The 20242-nt window shown below is 40.1% G+C and overlaps 1 protein-coding gene across 7 annotated transcripts in view; it reads left to right on the forward strand.

Moving 5' to 3' along the window:
- Window positions 1–20242, forward strand: part of wdr35 (WD repeat domain 35) — a 107335-nt gene that overhangs the window by 59892 nt on the left and 27201 nt on the right. For all 7 annotated transcript variants that reach the window (XM_080192238.1, XM_080192239.1, XM_080192242.1 and 4 more), the window contains 4 exons: window positions 7889–8092; window positions 11277–11423; window positions 16055–16187; window positions 19707–19817. In XM_080192238.1, coding sequence (XP_080048364.1) covers window positions 7889–8092; window positions 11277–11423; window positions 16055–16187; window positions 19707–19817 — 595 coding nt within the window. The remainder of the gene's footprint in view (window positions 1–7888; window positions 8093–11276; window positions 11424–16054; window positions 16188–19706; window positions 19818–20242) is intronic.

The raw sequence follows: 20242 nt of genomic DNA on the forward strand, positions 1-20242 counted from the left end.
AGTTCAGATCAAATGAACTACTAAGCATCAAAAATTCTTTTCCTTTTTAATATACTCTTAGAGGAATTATTGAGTGCAACAACAGACTTGAATTATTATAGCTAAGAATTGACCTTCCCTTTCAGACCAGTGAAAATTTTGTATTGAAGCCTAACCAGCATGAACCTTGAAAGTATATCACACTACATTCTTTCAAGTACTCAGTAACTTCCAGTCTGAGCAACAAGAGCCTAGCCAGACTTAGATGGGAAGGATGTCATAAGAACATAAGAAATAGGAGCAGGAGTAGGCCATCTAGCCCTTCGAGCCTGCCCCGCTATTCAATAAGATCATGGCTGATCTGAAGTGGATCAGTTCCACTTTCCCGCTTTCTCTCCATAACCCTTAAATCCCCTGTCTATCAAAAACCTATCTACCCGTGACTTAAATATATTTAGCGAGGTAGCCTCCACCACTTCAACGGGCAGAGAATTCCAGAGATTCACCACCCTTTGAGTGAAGAAGTTCCTCCTCAACTCTGATCTAAACTGCACCCCCCCCCCCCTTATCTTGAGGCTGTGCCCTCTAGTCCTGTTATCCTTTCTAAGCGGGAAGAATCTCTCTACCTCTACCCTATCCATCCCTTTCATTATCTTATTCGTCTCTATAAGATCCCCCCTCATCCTTCTAAACTCCAACGAGTACAGACCCAGTCTAGTTAGTCTCTCTTCATAGTCCAACCCCCTCATCTCCGGTATCAGCCTAGTGAACCTCCTCTGCACTCCCTCCAAGGCCAAAATATCCTTGTGCAAGTGCAGCGACCAGAACTGCATGCAGTACTCCAGCTGCTGCCTCGCCAGTACCCTGTACAGTTGCAGCAAGACCTCCCTACTTTTATATTCTATCCCCCTCACTATAAAGGCCAACATTCCATTTGCCTTCTTGATCACCTGCTGCACCTGCAGACTGGGTTTTTGCGACTTGTGCACAAGGACCCCCAGGTCCCTCTGCACTGTAGCATGTTGCAGCTTTTTGCCTTTTAAATAATAATCCCTCCTGCTGCTATTTCTGCCAAAGTGGATAACCTCTCACTTGCTAACATTATACTCCATCTGCCAGGTCCTCGCCCACTCGCTCAGCCTATCCAGATCTTTCTGCAGACTTTCCACACCCTCCACGCAATTTGCTTTTCCACTCATCTTTGTGTCATCAGCAAATTTCATCACCCTACACTCAGCCCCCTCCTCCAGATCATCTATATAAATGGTAAATAGTTGAGGCCCCAGCACTGATCCCTGCGGCACTCCACTAGTCACCAACCAGAATAGCACCCATTGATACCAACTCTCTGCTTCCTATTAGACAGCCAATCCTCTATCCACGCTAACACCTTACCCCCAACTCCGTGCACCCTAACCTTCTGTAGCAACCTTTTATGAGGCACCTTATCAAATGCCTTTTGGAAATCTAAAAACACCACATCCACCGGTTCCCCTCTGTCTACCGCACTAGTCCCATCTTCATAGGAATCCAATAAATTCGTCAAACACAACTTTCCCTTAATGAATCCGTGCTGCGCCTACTCGATCAAACCATTCTTTTCTAGATGCCTCGCTATTTCTTCTTTGATGACGGATTCTAGCATTTTTTCAACTATAGACGTTAAACTAACCAGCCTATAATCCCCTGCCTTTTGTCTGCTACGTTTTTTAAACAGCGGCGTAACATTAGCCGTTTTCCAATCTTCCGGCACTTCCCCAGAGTCCAGCGAAGTTTGATAAATAATTACTAAGGCATCCACTATCACCTCTGCCATTTCTTTCAGAACCCTGGGATGCATTCCATCCGGTCCTGGGGACTTGTCCACCTTCAGTCCCATTAGTCTATCAAGCACTACCTCTCTAGTGACAGTAATCGCATTTAGGTCCTCAACTCCCACCATCCTTCTATCTTTAATATCCAGCAAACTATTTGTGTCCTCCTCCGTGAAGACCAAAGCAAAAAACTTACTTAAAGCCTCAGCTATTTCCTCATCACCCACTGCTAAATCCCCCCTCTCATCCTCCAAGGGTCCAACATTCATTGTAGCCAGCCTCCTCCTCTTTATATATTTGTAAAAACTCTTAATGTCCTTTTTTATATTTAGTGCTAGTTTAGCTTCATACTCTATCTTTCCTTTCTTTATCACCTTCTTAGTCATTCTTTGTTGATTTTTAAGTCTTTCCCAATCTTTTAATCGCCCACTATTTTTAGCCACTCTGAACGCATCAGCTTTTAATTTAATACTCTCCTTTATTTCTTCCGATAACCACGGCTGGTTATCCCTTCCCCTACATTCCTTCTTTACCGTTGGAATATATTTCTGCTGAGTACCGAAAAAGATCTCCTTAAAAATCCTCCACTGTTCCTCAGCCGTCCTACCAACCAATCTGCGGCCCCAATCTACATTCGCCAATTCCGCTCTCATCCTATCATACTCCCCTCTGTTCAAACAGAGGACACAGGTCGAGACCCTACTTTCTCATCCTCCATCTGCATCAAAAATTCAACCACACTATGATCACTTGTCCCAAGAGGATCCCCCATAAGAAGATCCCTAATTCTACTGCCTCGTTACACAACACCAGATCTAAGATAGCTCGCTCCCTCGTAGGTTCCGTCACATACTGTTCAAATGAACTGATGGAGTTTATTTCATCAATATGCTAGCATGGATGAATAGTCAAATCCATTATAATAGTCCTCAGGAATTCCAATTGACTTTACGATCTCAGGATTTCAATAGTTGCGGTGCTACAAAGTTCCAAAACAATTTCTTAAAGGCTTGCAGGATTAAAAACAAGCATTTTGTTTTCTGCTATCATGTGTGGTATCAGAATGGAATATGGAGGTATTTTCATCTTTAGAAGCTGTTACTTAACTTGCAAAAATTCTACTGCTTCTGCTTAACACCAGCTCTGGTGCTACATGGTGATAAAAACACCCTATGAAACAAGCCTGGAAAATACACAAGCTGAATTTGGTTCTGAACAAGCCTGCATCAGAAAAAGTATGGATTGTTTTGAACTGAAGTATTTTTAATTTTGAATAGTGGTGGAAGATAGTGAATGTCTGTACATTATAAAATCAACTCATTTTTTTTCTCATGCCAGGAAGATAGTTCAATAATCCTAATCTTCATAAATCCTAATCTCCATAAATCCTAATTATCATGCATTGCTCAGTATTGTTTAAATTTCACTTGTCTCACAAGTTTTAAGTGATTTCCACTTCCTTATATTACTGTCACTGAAGGTACTGTTGAGTGGATAATTATTATCACAAAAGGTATCATCTAGTGGATGTACAGAGCCTGCTACAATTATTATCCTAGCAATATAAAATGTTAATAATTGTGAGCCTGACTGTGTGAACCCTTCACCAAATATAAAGTATGATGTGGAGTTGATGGCATTGGACTGGGGTAGGCACAGTAAGTAGTCTCACAACACCAGGTTAAAGTCCAACAGGTTTATTTGGTAGCATGAGTTTTCGGAGCACTGCCACCTGATGAAGGGGCAACACTCCGAAAGCTCATGCTACCAGATAAACCTGTTGGACTTTAACCTGGTGTTGTAAGATTACTTCTGTGCAAATATAAAGCAGATAGTGGAATATTTGCTGTATTGCTGTTTACCAGGGCAAGATCCAAAAGGATTAGAACTCGATATTTGTTTTGCCAATCTGCTAAGTATACCATTGAGTGGATAATTATTGTCACAAAAGATATCATCTAGTGGATATGCAGAGCCTGCTACAATTTATATCATAGCAATATAAAATGCTAATAATTGTGAGCATGACTATGTGAACCCTTCACCAAATATAAAGTATGATGTGAAGTTGTTGGCATAAGGCAGTCCCTATTAAAGAAAGATTGAACTAAAGGGTGTAATACCCACTTATCAGATGCTACACAAGCAAGTTAGATTGAAAATGGGGACTAAGTTGTGCATGCACACTTTTTAATAGCATGTGCATATCTTGGTAAAGAGGTTTGAATTCATGAGCGTGGATAATGATCACCAGCAACACCTAACAATTACTTAATTATCACTTAATGCTGAAGATGGAGACAAACACTTAAGCTTTGTTTCTTGCACTTATGTGGTGGTCTCCACTATGTTGTGGAAGAAGTTTAAGGAGCCACTCCCTCACAATTGCTTAGCTACCCACCATCATTACTGGATATTGTAGGGTGAGTCAATTCTGATCTGTTGATTGTGGGGCTGCCTATTTATGTATAGTCTGCATTTTTTGAATGAGATAATGCAGAATTGTAGCTTCACTAGATGTTTACCTCATTCTCAACTTTTTGCTGCTGCCCTTCTGGTCTCCAAAAGTTTCAAGAAATGGCACAACATTATTTTAACTGTGCTAAATCACCTGCATCAAATATCTTGGCACTTTCACTGTTGAAGAAAATTCTGCAAAAATTCTGGGCCATTATTGTTTTGTACAATAATTATGATATGAAGCCATTTGACATTTATTATCTCCTGTGTCATAACGCTCATGGAAGATATGAAAGGTTTTTACATGATGTATCTTGAAATATTCCAAGTTGCTTATTGGCTTTAATGAAAAGCAAATCAGACATGGTTTCTCTGAGAACTAGTGCTTCTCTGAGACAAAAATCGTAAACCATCAAGTCTTCTAAAGATGCAACAAGCACATTCCGAGACACTATGTGAAGGACAAAATGTACACAAGTACTGCTTCACTGAGTGGCAGAAATGTAATAATTTATATATTTGTTTTGTAACTTCTGAAAAGATTGATGTGAATAGGAAGTACATTCTAATTCACATAGGATTTGAAATACCTATGCTAATTTTGACATGTAAAGCAAGAATTTGAGTTTATGATTGAAGTTTTCTTGCTGTAAATTTTGTGTGTGCCTATTTTGATTGGAGTATAGATTTTCTGGTCTAATAGTCACAATCCCTTTTGGTGCTTGGAATTAAACTAAAATATTACAAAAGATTTATACCATGCTCTCAATTGCAAATACATGCTAAAGTTCTCATGAAACTGTCTATTTGCAGTAATAAAGACAGAATTATCCAATAAACTGTTGGATAGCAAAGATTTAATAAGGAAAATATAACAATCTGCATGAAGCCTGGCCTTAGCGACCCCGAAAGAACTCTAATTCTCTGTCCACAGATGATGTGTTCAGAACATTTTTTGTTCTTATTATAAATAGTAGTCTGCATTTTGTCACAAAATTGGCAGACTTTCTTAGTCACATGCGAATGTGCGCAGGGATCTGGTATTGCTAGAAAGTAAGCTTGATATGTACTCTATGGGTGTGGGTTCCATTAGGTTAACAATTATTATAACACCTGCAATGCAAATAGCACTCAATCTTACAGCAGAACCTATGTGCATAATATTTCACAGTGATTAATGGCCTCATAGCGTTCAAATATGTGACATTTAAATAGGCTAAATTTGAAAACCACTGAAAATTGGTACAGGAAAATCATGATGTCAGATTAACCTGCACCTATTGCTTCTGATCTGGGCAGTGCATTAACTTCATTCTGTCTGCTAATATACATGATTGCAGCATGCAGCCCATGCTAACCTTCCTGTTGTTTAACTGCACTCACCGTTGCTGTCAGTAAATTGTGTTTGCAAATATGTAGAATCTCCAACATTTCTTACCATAATGAACATAATGGTGTATTGTGTATCCTGTAATGTTTCAGATTTATGAATGGTTTTTAATAATTTTAACAATACAATATTATTTTTAAAAATATTAATTTAAATCTTTCTTGCACTCTGAATAAGAAAAAACATGTGTTTAAAAAGTTTGAAATGACAAAAAATTAGTTGCAATAAAATGATGGCAACCAGTCTTGCTGTTGACTTTAAATGTTACTATGTTAAAATTGCCTTATCCATATAAGTTAATCTGAGGTTTAATTACTTATAAGCATTCCATCCCTCATTTTTTTATTTCCTGTCTACCTTTAACTATATATTTACTGTACATATTATTCATAACATAATTAAACATTTATCTATTCTGATGACACACCCTACAGATTGTAGAATTACAGGATAGTTGCTCCTTATTTGAATATGCAAATGTTGTTATGGTTAATTTTTTTTGGTCACCTTTTTGAAGTGGACTACAATTGATGTCCTCTTCTTAAATATGATCAGGGATGACATTTTATTCTACTAAGATTGTGCATTGACATTTTTAGTTTCTTTCATGGATATATTCTAACTTTCCTGTACAACTATTTCACTTAATATCTGGTTTCATGGCAGTACGAATATACAAACTTGGAGCAGGCCACTTGGCCCTCGAGCCTTCTCCTCCATTCTATAAGATCACGGCTTATCTGATTTTAACTTCAAACACATGTTCTTGCCTATCCCCATAATCTTTCACACCCTTGTTAATAAGCTACACTTATACTGATAGGGATTGAATTGAATGAAAGTTGTATCTCCTTACTGTGATGGACAGTTGGCAAATTCTTGCCATACAGCAATGTGACCTCCATTTAAACAACACCAAATTAAAACAGAGCTATGCATATGCGTACTTTTATGTATTTGTAGTAGTGGCTAATTTTTAATGTCTCCTAAAATTGTATAAGTTTGTAGAAGCTCCAGTGAAGTTTCTTGTCAATTTTAAAATGTGGCTTTCCACTAGGCAGAGTTGCATTGCTATGGTGCAACATGGTGATACAGACTTGTACTCGTATATCGTTGAACTATATTCTCTGATCAATTAATACCTCGTTTTGAACAAAGAACAACCCAGCACGGGAAACAGGCCCTTCGGCCCAACAAGCCCACGCCGCCGCATCACCCTACACCTATTCTACCCTGTGTATCTACAAATAGAACCCCTGACCTAGCCAGATTCAGGGGAGAATAGTGTCAATTTGGTAAAACCAATCAGCCTAAGAGCACATCTTTGGGGTGTGGGAGGAAACCGGAGCGCCTGGAGGAAACCCACGCATCCACAGGGAGAATGCACAAACTCCCACAGACACAGGCCCAAATCCATGTATCTGCACAGCTAGCAGTGCTAGTCACTGAGCTGTTGCGGCGCCCGTCTACCGGTCCAGGATCAAGCACACACACCGACACGAAGTACTAGGCCACTCCCGGAACCTCCAAGAGCAGCCCACGCACGACCCACTGTGTGCATGCCCCTCGTTTGACAACGAGGTGGACCTCCACCTGCGGAATAAAAGACAAAAACATTAATCACAAGCCTGCCTTTCCGGTGTCTCCCGAGGTTCTAACCCTTATTTAATAACCCCTACCATAACCCTCCATCCTCGTTTCACTCATGTGCCTATCTAACTGAACCTTAAACGAGTCCAACGTTCCCGCCTCCACCACCCTACTCGGTAGCGCATTCCATACCCCCACAACTCTCTGCGTAAAGAACCTTCCTCTCATATTCAAATTATACCTCTCCCTCCTCACCCTTAAATCATGTCTTCTTGTATTTGTAACCAATCTAGGGAGCAGTCTCTCACTATTGACTCTGTCTATTCCCTTCAGTATCTTATATACCTGTATCATGTCCCCCCTCAATCTCCGCCTTTCCAAAGAGAACAGTCCCAGTTTCTCCAACCTTTCCTCGTAACCCAGCCCCTCCATGCCAGGCAACATCCTGGTAAACCTCCTCTGCACCCTTTCCAGAGACTCCACGTCCTTCCGGTAGTAAGGTGACCAGAACTGGACGCAGTACTCCAAATGCGGTTTTGCTGACATGCTTCACTTATACTATTTTGTGTTGTCCTAAAAATGAGGTACTTTGTTTTTAAAAAACTGAAATGTAACTAACTAATTCCTTAACAAAGTAATTTATTTTGTATTTTAGGCGCTTGCTTGCCGAAGCTGCTCTCCAGAGACTTGACCTTAAAACAGCAGAGCAGGCATTTGTCCGTTGTAAGGATTACCAGGGGATTGAGTTTGTAAAACGTCTAGGAAACCTTCAGAGTGAATCCATGAAACAGGCGGAAGTTGCAGCTTACTTTGGAAGATTTGAGGAAGCTGAGAGGATGTATTTAAACATGGATCGAAGGTTGTTCATAATACTTAATATATTCTTCAGCTGCTTTGGGCTATAAATTGCACATGGTGCCTTTGTTTAATTTAACTTTTTTTATCATTTGGAAGTGTTTTATGAATTTCTGTCTTTCAGCATTTATACACTGCTTCACATGTGAATGAAATTTAAGTTCCAATGAGATGTGCGTGTGTGGGATAATGCGGAGTAGAGAATGAAGACATAAAGAATGCCATTGGTGTTTTGATATCTTGATGACCATTGCACTATTTTATTTTTGTTTCCCTTCCCATGACTAATAAATACAGACCACGTTAGGGACTATTTGATTTTCTTCAATATTGTTGAAAGATTCCTGTTTGGCGTGACATGGATTTATACTAGATTTGTTTGAATTTTCAGCTTACTTCACATCCTGACTCTCATATTGCTCATGATCAGATTGGCATCAGATGGATTCTATTCAAGTTGATCATTGATTCTGCTCTGAGTGTTTGGACCCTGTTTGTGTCATATTGAAATGACCAGTTTGAAGTGTTTCAGAAAGGCTAGTCATAGCACAAATCAATTCTGCCCTCTCAGATTGCTTGGATCCACTACAGTTTGCCTATCACTGCAACAAGTCCACAGCAGACACCATCTCCCTTGCCCTACACTCAACCAAGTAGACCTATGTCAGACTTATTTATTGTCTACAATGAAGACTCAGTCTTCAACACCATTATTCCTACAAAACTCATTTCCAAACTCTGTGGCCAGGGGCTTGGCTCCTCCTTCTGCATCTGGATCTTACACTTTCTAACGCACAGACAGCACTCAGTAAGGATATGCAACAGTACATCGTCCACGATCATCCTGAACACTGGTGTCCCACAAGGCTGTGTCCTCAGCCCCTTACTATACTCCTTATACATTTATGACTGTGTGGCCAAATTACCCTCAATTTTCCAGTTTGCTGATGACACCATCGTAGTGGGTCGGATCTCAAACAATGATGAGTTGGAGTACAGGAGAGGGATAGAGAATCTGGTGAACTGATATGATGACAATAATCTCTCCCTCAATGTCAGCAAAACGAAGGAAATGATCACCGACTTCAGGAAGCATAGAGGAGGACAAGCTCCTGCCTATGTCAATGAAGATGAAGTAGAAATGGTCGAGAGCTACAAGTTTTTAGGTGTCCAGATCACCAGCAACCTGGCCTACTCCTTTCTTGCTGAAACAAGAGTTAAGAAAGCCCATCAATACCTCTACTTTTTCAGGAGGCTAAGAAAATTTGGCATGTCCACTACAACTCTCACCAACTTATATAGATGCATCATAGAAAGCATTCTTTCTGGTTGTATCACAGCTTGGTATGGCTCCTGCTCTGTTCAAGACTGCAAAAAACTACAAAGGGTCGTGAATGAAGCTGAGTCTATCACTCAAACCACCCTCTCATCCATTGACTCTGTTTACACTTCCAGCTGCCTTGACAAAGCAGCTTGTATAATCAAGGACCACATGCACTCGGACGTACTCTCTACCACCTTTTCCCATTGGGAGAAAAATGCAAAAGTCTGAGGTCACGCACCGACTCGAGAACAGCTTCTTCCATGTTGCCATCAGACTTTTGAATGGACCTACCTCGTATTACTTTGATCTTTCTCTACACCCTGGCTATGACTGCATTCTGCGCACTCTTCTTTCTTTTTCTATGTAGGTAATGCTTTGTCTGTACAGCGCACAAGAAGCAATACTTTTCATTCTATATATGTGACAATTATAAATTAGTTACAGTGAAGTTTTTCATAGAAACCAGGCAACAATAAATATCTGATGAAAAACTAAAGGAGCTCTTTGTTGTATATAAACTAGTCAAATTATTGTTGCCAGCAGGACCTTGATGTTCCTTTACCCCAAAAATATTGTGACGCTTTCTGCTTTGCCTCTTAAGGAATCATTTGCTTTTATGGAATTGTTTTCCCTTCCCTGATTCCAGGACTTGGAGCTTTAGGCTTTAGAAGAAACTTATAAAGCTTGTGCTCTTCATTAGAGAAAAGTTTCTTGAGCAGAATTTGCTCCATGACTTAATTTGATTGATTTAAGCATGTTATTTGACTTGAAATTGAATACAGACCTATAGAGTTAATGTAATAGAGATTCGAAGGACTATTTAACACCCTGACGTAGCAGGGATGATGTAGGCAAAGGGTTAAAATGTTAGAAGTTATCATGCAACTATCCCCCATATGTTACCACCCTTCCCACTCTACTGGTTTTACTTGTACTAATTTAGGCATTAGTAGTCATTCACCCGTAGCAAATGGGTTGATGTTAAAAAGTCGTGTTTTAATAGCATCATCAGCAACAAAAATTTAACTTCTGGATTTGAGAAGGCCTCCCATGGCCATCCTGACAGCAGAACCAGGGACGGAATCATGGAGAGGACAAAGGAAGTCAAAGTTTTTTTAATATCAATCGTGTCCTGCAAAGACTCTTTAGACCTCTCTAGCACTGGTACTGCCTCACTATCATCAGCTTCCAAAGCCCCTGCTCAGCATTTTATGCAGGAGATGGGGAAGTGGGGACTTATCTTGGACCTTATTCTTCCTTGGATTCCCGATCCAATTTTTGCTTCTGCATGCCAGCCATGACATTACTGCAGGCAGGAAATTATTTTGGTATATTTAACTGTGGCTGGGGAGTTGAAAGTTACCTAGACTTCTCATTATGCTCCAAATGGGATTTTCCATTTGCCCTGCACTTGCTTTGAGAGTACTGATGGTTAAAATTGGCCCTTATTCTTCAGACAACCACTAGTCTGTGTATAGACTCTTTTTAAAAAAAAGCAGCTGAGGCTGCAGAGACAAACTTTTTCAAAGATGAATTATTGAAAATTTTGTGCAGAGTAAATATCCTACTAGGATAGGACTTCCACAAGAGCCAGTGGTTACTCCCTTTTGCAAGTAGGAATTCTATGAATCTACAGGCTAGAGTTTACTGACAAGAATATAAGGATGTCTGAAAAATATGCAGAATTATTTGATTAGGTGAGTGGCAACCAATATTTACACAATATATACTTGGATGAGGAAGAATTCATTATAGAGTAAATTGTATATGATCTCAGGAAGATGTAAATGATATGTTTTGACTTTATGATGGCTTTCAGTTCTGTGTAGTCCGAATTTCACTTTTTATTCTTTTCTGCTTATAGAGATCTGGCTATTGATCTAAGGATCAAGTTGGGAGATTGGTTTCGAGTATTGCAGTTGCTAAAAACTGGTTCTGGCGATGCTGATGATGCCCTGCTTGAGCAGGCTTATAATGCGATCGGAGACTATTTTGCAGATCGCCAGAAGTGGTAAGTAACAGCAGCACTATGCAAGATAATTGAAATAGATAATAGGAGGCCCTGAGGTTCCATGAGCATTATTCCAAGATGGAATTTTCCCAAAAAATGCCAGAGTCTGACTGAAAACCTGTGTGTATCTCTCCAGAAACACAGAAGTTTGCAGACCATGATTTACCCCATACCTCTAGTGGGGCCAGCCCTTATAGAGTTGGAGCCATATTTAAAGGATGCCTTGATCTGCGTTCAAAATAAGTTCGCCCAACTCCTCAGTAGGCACAGAGGACTGCCTCCATTAGCATCGGGACAACCCCACGAAGGGAGTATCAAGGGTCAAAATCCCTCCCCTCTCTTTTCCCCTGGCTCCTCTGACCTTGGAGTGCCAGGAGGCAATACCTGACCTTGGCCCTTAGCCTCCGGGGCTTCCAGGCACTTCCATAATGCTTGCATGGTCATGACCACTGGTTTTCATTTTCAGAAACCACTAATGATTCGTGCTAGCATGATGTCACGCCAACAGGGTGGGCGGGAAGCATTCAATTGGGCCTATGCTATGGCATAAAGCCATTTAATTAAGGCATGAATCTAATAATGTCTTCAGCGAGGAGGGGGAGGGGGAGGGGAAGCAGAAGGGAAGATCTCACACCAAAATCTTGCTGGCGCAAATCCTGTTATGGCCCTCTCATACAATTTAGTGGCCATAATGCAATTTGTTCCAGCAGCGAACGGCTCCACTGACTTTTGCCCCCAGTTACTTGTCATAAATTTGTGGGGGGGATTCATGAATACCTTACAGAAAAATGAGAAAAGAACTGACAGAGGCGCTGAGAAATATCTGACCTATAATGCTTTGAAAGCAGAAGACTATTGGTCTTTATAGCCTACCCTCTAAACCACCTTTCTGAATGTTCCAGTATTCCCTTTCTCAACTAAAAATTGGCCCATCATTTTTTCTAAATTATTCATAATTTTCTTTTCCATCACCCTTGCTGATAAGTCTTATAACTTTCTAAAAACCAAATTTGTTGTTTTTTTTTTCCTTTAACACCAAGATTGAATTTTCTACCCTTGAAAGAAGAAGAAAAAGCTTGTATTAATTACATGGCGCATTTCACATGCTCAGAATATCCCATAGCACGTCACAGCAGAATACTTTCGGCAAGCAAATAAGGCAGCTGATTTGTATGTAACTTCGTCCCTCAAAGAATCGAGAAATATTTATCTTTACTGATGATGTCTTGTCCTGTCCGCAATTCAGACTTCAGTTCAGCAACTTAGAGCCAAAGTTGCTTAAGCTGCAGACACTTTCTGCAGATATAATTGTCTGGGATTGCAGTGCGTTCCACAGAACCCCACATGTTACAGTCACAGCACACTGCCATTTATGTCCAGCTTTATTTAATTAGCCAAGTACTTAGTTGATAATTTACACAAAAAGTAAAAGAAGTTGCACTCACCGAGCTTAGAGATGAGGAAGGAAACTCACCACCATTGGGGGCTGAAAAAGTAGAAAAATAAGTAATTCTTTGCCCTTTTGCCCCTCATTCCTACTTGAACCAAATTCCCAATTCCCCACTCAATCAACATCTCACTCTCATGGTGTCCGGACTTTTTCCTGCCAAAGGTTCAGTTAGCTCAGTTGGCTAGATAACTAGCCTATGGTTCAGAATAATACCAAAGCATGGCTTTGATTTCTGTTATGGTGAGATAGACTTGGGACCTACCTCCTCATCTTGCCCCTGAGGGTGGAAGGCAATGGCAAACCACCACAAACAAAAAAAACTTGCAAGTGAAATAGCTAGGATGAAGTATCACAGCCAAGGACCTGCCTATGGGCAGAACACTCATGGAAATGGAATTTAACATATGTATACATAGACACACACAATTCTACCACTTACGCAACCTTCAATTTAAAATATTAAAATAATTCAGGATTTCCGCTCTCTGCTACATAAACTAGTAAAACATTCCTCCCAATGTGATTTTCCCCACGTTTATTCTACATATGAAACACAAACTATTCTGTTTCACTCTTAGCAAGATACGTTTCAACAATTTCACGACTGCCGAGCAAGACAATATCTAACAATTAACCAATACAATCTATAACAATAATAAACCATAGCTGATTCATAATTCCACACATCTTCTGATCCATCAGATATTTCATCCAATCCTCTAGTGCCATCTTTACGACCAACATTGATGTTGCCATGGAATCCTTACTGATTTTAAATACTTCCATCAAATTCCTCTTTATCTCCACTCTAAGGAGAACACCCAAGTTTCTCCAGTCTTTTCTCATAACTAATTCCTCATCCTTAAAACCACTCTGGTAAATATCCTCTATCTTCTCTCTAAAGCTGCCTTGTGCTTTCTAAAGGAGAGTGTCTTATTGGACGCAATTAAGGCTAAACTAGTTTTATTTGAGTTTAGCATTACTTCCTGTTTTTTTGACTCTGCACATCTGTTTTTAAAGCCCAGGTTCCCAAATGTTTTATTAATTAGGTACAGAGGAGATATCAGGGGTAAGTTTTTCACTCGGAGGATGGTGAGTGAGTGGAATTGGCTGCTGTCGGTGGTGGTGGAGGCGAACTCGCTGGGGTTTTTTAAGAGACTTCTGAATGAGTACATGGGATTTAATGGGATTGAGGGTTATAGGTAGGCCTGGTAGGTTGGGATATGATTGGCGCAACTTGTGGGCCAAAGGGCCTGTTTGTGCTGTAGTGTTCTATGTTAATTGCTTTGTTATTCTGTCCTGTAACCTTCAGATATTTTGTCTAACGTACCATTTACCTTGTATTGTTGTTTCTTATTCTTTCTACCAAAAAATTATCTCCTCACTTAACTGTGTTGAATTTCTTCTGCCATGTGTGTGCCCTTTCCATCAGTCTGCCTATGTCCTCTTGAAGTCTATGGTTACCTTTCTCACTGCACTTTACTATACAACAACAATGAATTATATTTATACAGACTCTTTTAAGGTAATAAACTGTCCCAAGTGCCTAACTGGTGGATTATGTGGCTGGAGGAGATTGCAGAAATAGAATCTTACAGTCATCGAGTCATTCAATGTAGAAGGAGGTCAATCGGCCCATTGAGTCTGCATCGACCACAATCTCACCCAAGCCCTATCCCCACACCCCTATGCATTTACCCTAGCTAATCTCCCTGACACTAAGGGACAATTTTAACATCGCCAATTCACCTAATCTGCACATCTTTGGTCTGTGGGAGGAAACCGGAGCACCTGGAGAAAACCCATGTAGACACTGGGAGAACATGCAAACTCCACACCGACAGTGACCCAAGCCAGGAATCAAACCAGGTCCCTGGTGCTGTGAGGCAGCAGTGCTAACCATTGTGCCACCATGTCGCCTCAGGCAAAGGCAAGGCCATGGAGGGATTTGTAAGTGAGGATGAGAATTTCAAAATTAAGTTGTTTGACTGGAAGCCAGCGTAGGTCACTGAGCATAAGAATGACTAGTGAATGTAACTTGGTACAGGTTATGACAAAGCAGCAGAGTTTTGTATATTTCTGAGGGTAAAATGTGGGAAACCAGCCAAGATTGTTCTGGAATGCTCAAGTCTAGAGGGAACAAAGGCATGAATGAGGGTTTTGGCAGCAAATGATCTGAGACGGATGAAATTGGGCCATATTTTGGAAGTGGGAAAATGTGGCCTTATTGATGGCATGAATCAGTGATTGGAAACTGAACTTGGGGTCCGATATGACATCATTGTTTTGAAAAGTCTGGTTTACTGTCAGATGATTACCAGATTGCGGATGAAGTTGGTAGCTAGGGAATGGAGTTTGGAGCAGAAACTCAAAGAAATGCCTTCATTTTCCCAATATTTAGTTATAAGAAATTTTTGCCTATCCAGTACTGATGCTGGATAAGCAGTCTGACCATTTAGCAACAATGGAGGAGTCAAGCGAGATGGTGGTGAGGTAGAGCTAAATTTATTTAAAAATCAGTGCTTTGTTTTTGGATGATGTTGCTGAGGGTAACGTAGATGAGAAATGGGAAGGTGCAAGGATAGGTCCTTAGGTTTTAACAGGATAATAGTGAAGGAACAGGAAGAAAGGCCATTGCTGATGATACTCTGACTAGAATTGGGTACCTAAGAATGGAACCAGACAAGAGTAGTCCTAACCTACTGGATATAGAAGAGAGCCTTTGGAGGAGGATGGTGCGGTTAGCAGTCTCAAGGCTGCAGGCACATCAAGAAGGATGAGGAGAGATAGTTTTACCTTTGTCACAGTGGCATAGCTTGTCATTTGTAACTTTGATAAAAGCTGTTTCAGTACTGTGGCAGGAACATGGAGTTCTGGAAATGCTGGGCAGGAATTTGATACGTCTCCAGGTTTTGTGTTATTTTTGAATTTCAAAGTTGTTCCTGTACTCCAAGTTTGTAATTGATATACAGTGGGCATAAAAGTTCTCGGATGTCTCTCACACCCAGATACATAGGTATAATGGTCTATCATTAGATTTTCAAGCAAAAATCATATTTAGACTTGTACGATTATGTTGATAATTTTGGATAATTATGAAGTAGATGTTATGCGGAAAATGTTGATACCAAAGAAGACCATTCAGAATAGATGCGATTTAAAATTCCTTTTTCATTTGCAGGATGAATGCTGTTCAATATTATGTTCAAGGTCGGAATCAGGAGCGACTGGCAGAGTGCTATTACATGCTTGAAGATTATGAAGGTTTGGAGAAACTGGCAAATGCCCTACCAGAAAATAACAGGCTGCTTCCTGTAAGTGATGGGCAAAACGTATTCCCATTGGGAATAAATGTAAATGTTCATCTCCCTGTAGAATTGTAAATTCAGTTTAGAGTTGTGATAAATTGTAAGAGAAGTATTAAGAGAATGAAATTAAATTATGGTAGTGAGTGAACTGGGTTAACTTGTTCCACACTAGTTCAAACTATCCATCAATTCAAATGATTAATGAACCTATTGGAATAAAGTGACTCTTAATTTAAAAAGGAATACTTTTGAAAGTTTAGATTTGGATGACATTTCAAGTTTTGATAGCTAATATTGATTCTTCTAAATTAGTTGAAAACTGGCTGAAAGTTAAATATATAACATATACATTGCAATATAAAAGCAAAATACTGCAGATGCAGGAAATCTGAAGTAAAAACAGATAATGCTGTGAAGACTCAGCGGGTCTGACAGCATCTGTGGAGAGAGAAATAGAACTAATGTTTTGAATCCATGAGAGTTTTGATTAATAATTAACATTCAACAGCAACAGAGAACAAAGAAGAATAAAGTACAGCACAGGAACAGGCCCTTCGTCCCTTCAAGTTTGTGCCGATCATGATGCCCTAACTAAATTTAAAAAAAACCTCTCCCTTGCTCGGACCACATCCCTTTATTCCTTCCCTGTTCATATACTCATTTGGTAATTAAATTCATTCTAATGATTGCGTTAATAATATTGTCTCATTGATGCACTGTAGAACTAGTATTACTGTTAATTTTATTAATTTGACTTTTTAATTTATTCTTTCAAGGGATGTGGACTTTGCTGTCTGGGCCAGCCTGTAATGCCCATCCCTAAATCCCCCTGAGAAGGCAGTAGTGAGCTAATTTATTAAATTGGGAAAGTCTTTGATAGTGCATGTTATATAAAGCTTGGTGGGGTAGTGAGTCTAAAGAACTCAATGGTCCTTTGTTAAATTTTTGTTTGTTTTTTGTAGGGCACATATAGAGAAAAAAAATGCTAACAGCTTCTAAAGTTGGCTCTCTAGCTCAGCTTGCTTCCATTTAATAGCATATTCTACCCTTTATCAATTGTCCTAATTTGAGCAGATCAGCCAGCTTTGGTATAGTAGTGGTCCTTAGCAAGGTGGCAATCGAAAGGTTTCTGATCAGGAAAGAGATCTTGTTTCCTTTGAGCTCTAGTAGGACCTCGAGAGAACTTTTCTCTGCAGTGAATATGAAGTGCTGCGAGGGATTTTGAAAGTTCCCAAACCTGCACCAGACACTACAATTGATTCGGGGAGAAAACAATTTAACTTTTTTATAAAAATGAGCTGTTCTGTCAGGAAGCAAAAATCAAGAAAATCTCCTGAGACCTCCTGCCACCTTCAAATGATTTCTGGACCAAGATCAGAGCATATCACTGTTGAAGACAGTAACCTGTCCAGCTCATGGACACCATTCTTGAGAATGGCTTTACTTTGTCACATTTATTGCCTCCCCCTATTTGCCCTTAAAAAGGTGCTGGTGAGCCACTTTCTTGAACCACGGTAGTGTATGTGGTGTAGGTATACCCACAATACTGTTAGGATGGGAGTTCCAGGATTTTGACCCAGCACCAGTGAAAGAATAGAGTTATAGTTCCAAGTTAGGATGGCATGTGGCTTTGAGAAAACTTACAGGTGGTGTTGTTTCCATATATTTACTGCTATTTCCCTTCTAAGTGGTAGAGGCCATAGATTTGGGAGGTGCTGTCAAAGGAATCTTGGTGAATTGCTGCAGTGCATCTAGTAGGTGATACATACTGCAGCCTCTATGTATCGATGGTGGAGGGAGTGAATGTTGAAGGTGGAGGATGAGGGTGCCAGTCAAACAGATTGCTTTATCTTGGATGGTGTCGAGCTTCTTCAGTGTTATTGGAGCCGTACTCATTCAGGCAAGTGGAGAGTATTCTATCATATCACTGACTTACGTCTTGTAGAAAGTGGACAGATGTTGGGGATTCGGGAGATGACTTACTTGCTGCAGGATTCCCAGCCTCTGAATGCTATCTCAGTCATGGTGGTTATACAGTTCTTCAAGTTCTGGTCAATGTTAATCACTAGGATGTTGATATTAGGGGATTTGGTGACGGTAATGGCATAGAATGTCAAGGAGAGATAGTTAGGTTCTCTCTTGTTGGAGATAGTCATTGTCTGGCACTAGTGTGGCACCAATATTACTTGCCACTTATCAGCTCAAGCCTGGATGCTGTCCAGGTGATGCTCTATTTCTGGATGGCACAGTGTCACAGCGGTTAGCACTGCTGCCTCACAATGCAACAGACCTGGGTTTAATTGGGTGAAGTGTAAATGGTTGAGAGCTTCCAGTTTCTAGGTGTCCAGATCATCAATGACCTGTCCTAGTCCCTCCACACACATTCTCTCTGTGTCTGAGCCGGTTTCTTTTGGGTGCTCCAGTTTCATCCCACAATCAGAAAGAAATGCTGGTTAGGTGCATTGGCCATGCTAAATTCTGCCTTGGAATACTCAAATAGGCACCGGAGTGTAACGACTAGGGGGTTTTTACAGTAACTTCATGGCAATGCTAATATAGCCTACTTGTGACAATAATAAATAATCTTAAACTGAATATTAAGTTGATCTTTCTCCATACCTTAGCTATGACTGTAACACCACATTCTGCACCTTCTCCTTACTTTTTCTCCTATGTACTCCATGAACGGTATGCTTTGTATATTTAGTGTGCAAGAAACAACACTTTTCACTGCATACCAATAAATGTGATAAAAATCAAATGGTGGCAGTGTGGTGGCACAGTGGTTAGCACTGCTGCATCACAGCAGCAGGGACCCAAGTTTAATTCCAATTTTGGGTCACTGTTTGTGTAGTTTGCATGCTCTCCCTGTGTCTGCATGGGTTTCCTCTGGGTGCTCCAGTTTCCTCCCACACTCCAAAGATGTGCAGGTTAGGTTGATTGGCCATGCAAAATTAGCAGGGTAAATATGGGATTACAGGAATAGGGCCTAAATGGGATTGTGATTGGTGCAACTCAATGGACAGGATGGCTTCCTTCTGCACTGTAGGAATTCTACGAAATCAAATTAATTCCAGCTTTGGGTGACTGCAAATTCCGCACATTGTACCCGTGACTGCATGGCTTTCCTCCGGGTGCTCGGGTTTTCTCCCACAGTCCAAAGATGTGTAGGTTAGATGGATTGGCCATACTAAATTGCCCCTTAGCCTCCCAAGATATGGAGGTAAGATAGACTAGCCATGGAAATGCATGAGGTTATGTTAAATTGAGCTTCTTAAAATATATTCCACTTATTCCAAGAAAAAACTAAATCCCTTGAAATTTTCGTTGGTGTGTTGAACATAATGAAGCTTTCACAGTGAAAGATTTGTCTTTGTCTCCCTTTCCACTGGGAATTCCTTAAACATTTGGATGCCAGAAAGAATTTTCTTCTGCCATTTAGATCTATAGTAGTTCCTTTATACGGTTGTTAAGGCTTTTTGACACAACATAATTTTTTTAATGCTTTGATTTTTTTTAAAACAGGAAATAGCTCACATGTTTGTTACTGTAGGTATGTGTGAGCAGGCTGTAGTTGCATTCCTGAAATGTAACCAAGCCAAAGCTGCAGTTGAAACTTGTATACATCTGAATCAGGTAGGATATTAAAGAAGAGAAATGTAAAATTTTATGCAATAGTTCTCTTGTGTACTTATTTTTATTTATGAATTCACAAAAATAGAATACATCTCAGTCAATTACTGAGAATCATAGAATTATATAACAAAAAAAGAGGCAATCCAGCCATTGAGCCTATGCTGGCTCTTTGAAAGACCAATCTAATTAGCTCCACTATGTACCTTCCCATTAGCCAGCATGTTTACCCAATCCTCTTTTGTACGTTCCAATTGAATCTGCTTTTGCGACATTATTAGGCAGTGCATTACTCATTATAACTTACAGCATTTAAGAATATGCCCCCAGGTTGCCTTTGGTTCTTTTGTCAATGACTTGAAATCTGTGTTGTCTGGTTGCTGAACTTCTACCATTGGAGCAGTTTCTCTTTATTTATTCCATCAAGC

Source organism: Carcharhinus amblyrhynchos, chromosome 7, assembly GCF_965287045.1.
Source record: "Carcharhinus amblyrhynchos chromosome 7, sCarAmb.v2.hapA, whole genome shotgun sequence".
Classification (NCBI taxonomy): Eukaryota; Metazoa; Chordata; class Chondrichthyes; order Carcharhiniformes; family Carcharhinidae; genus Carcharhinus; species Carcharhinus amblyrhynchos.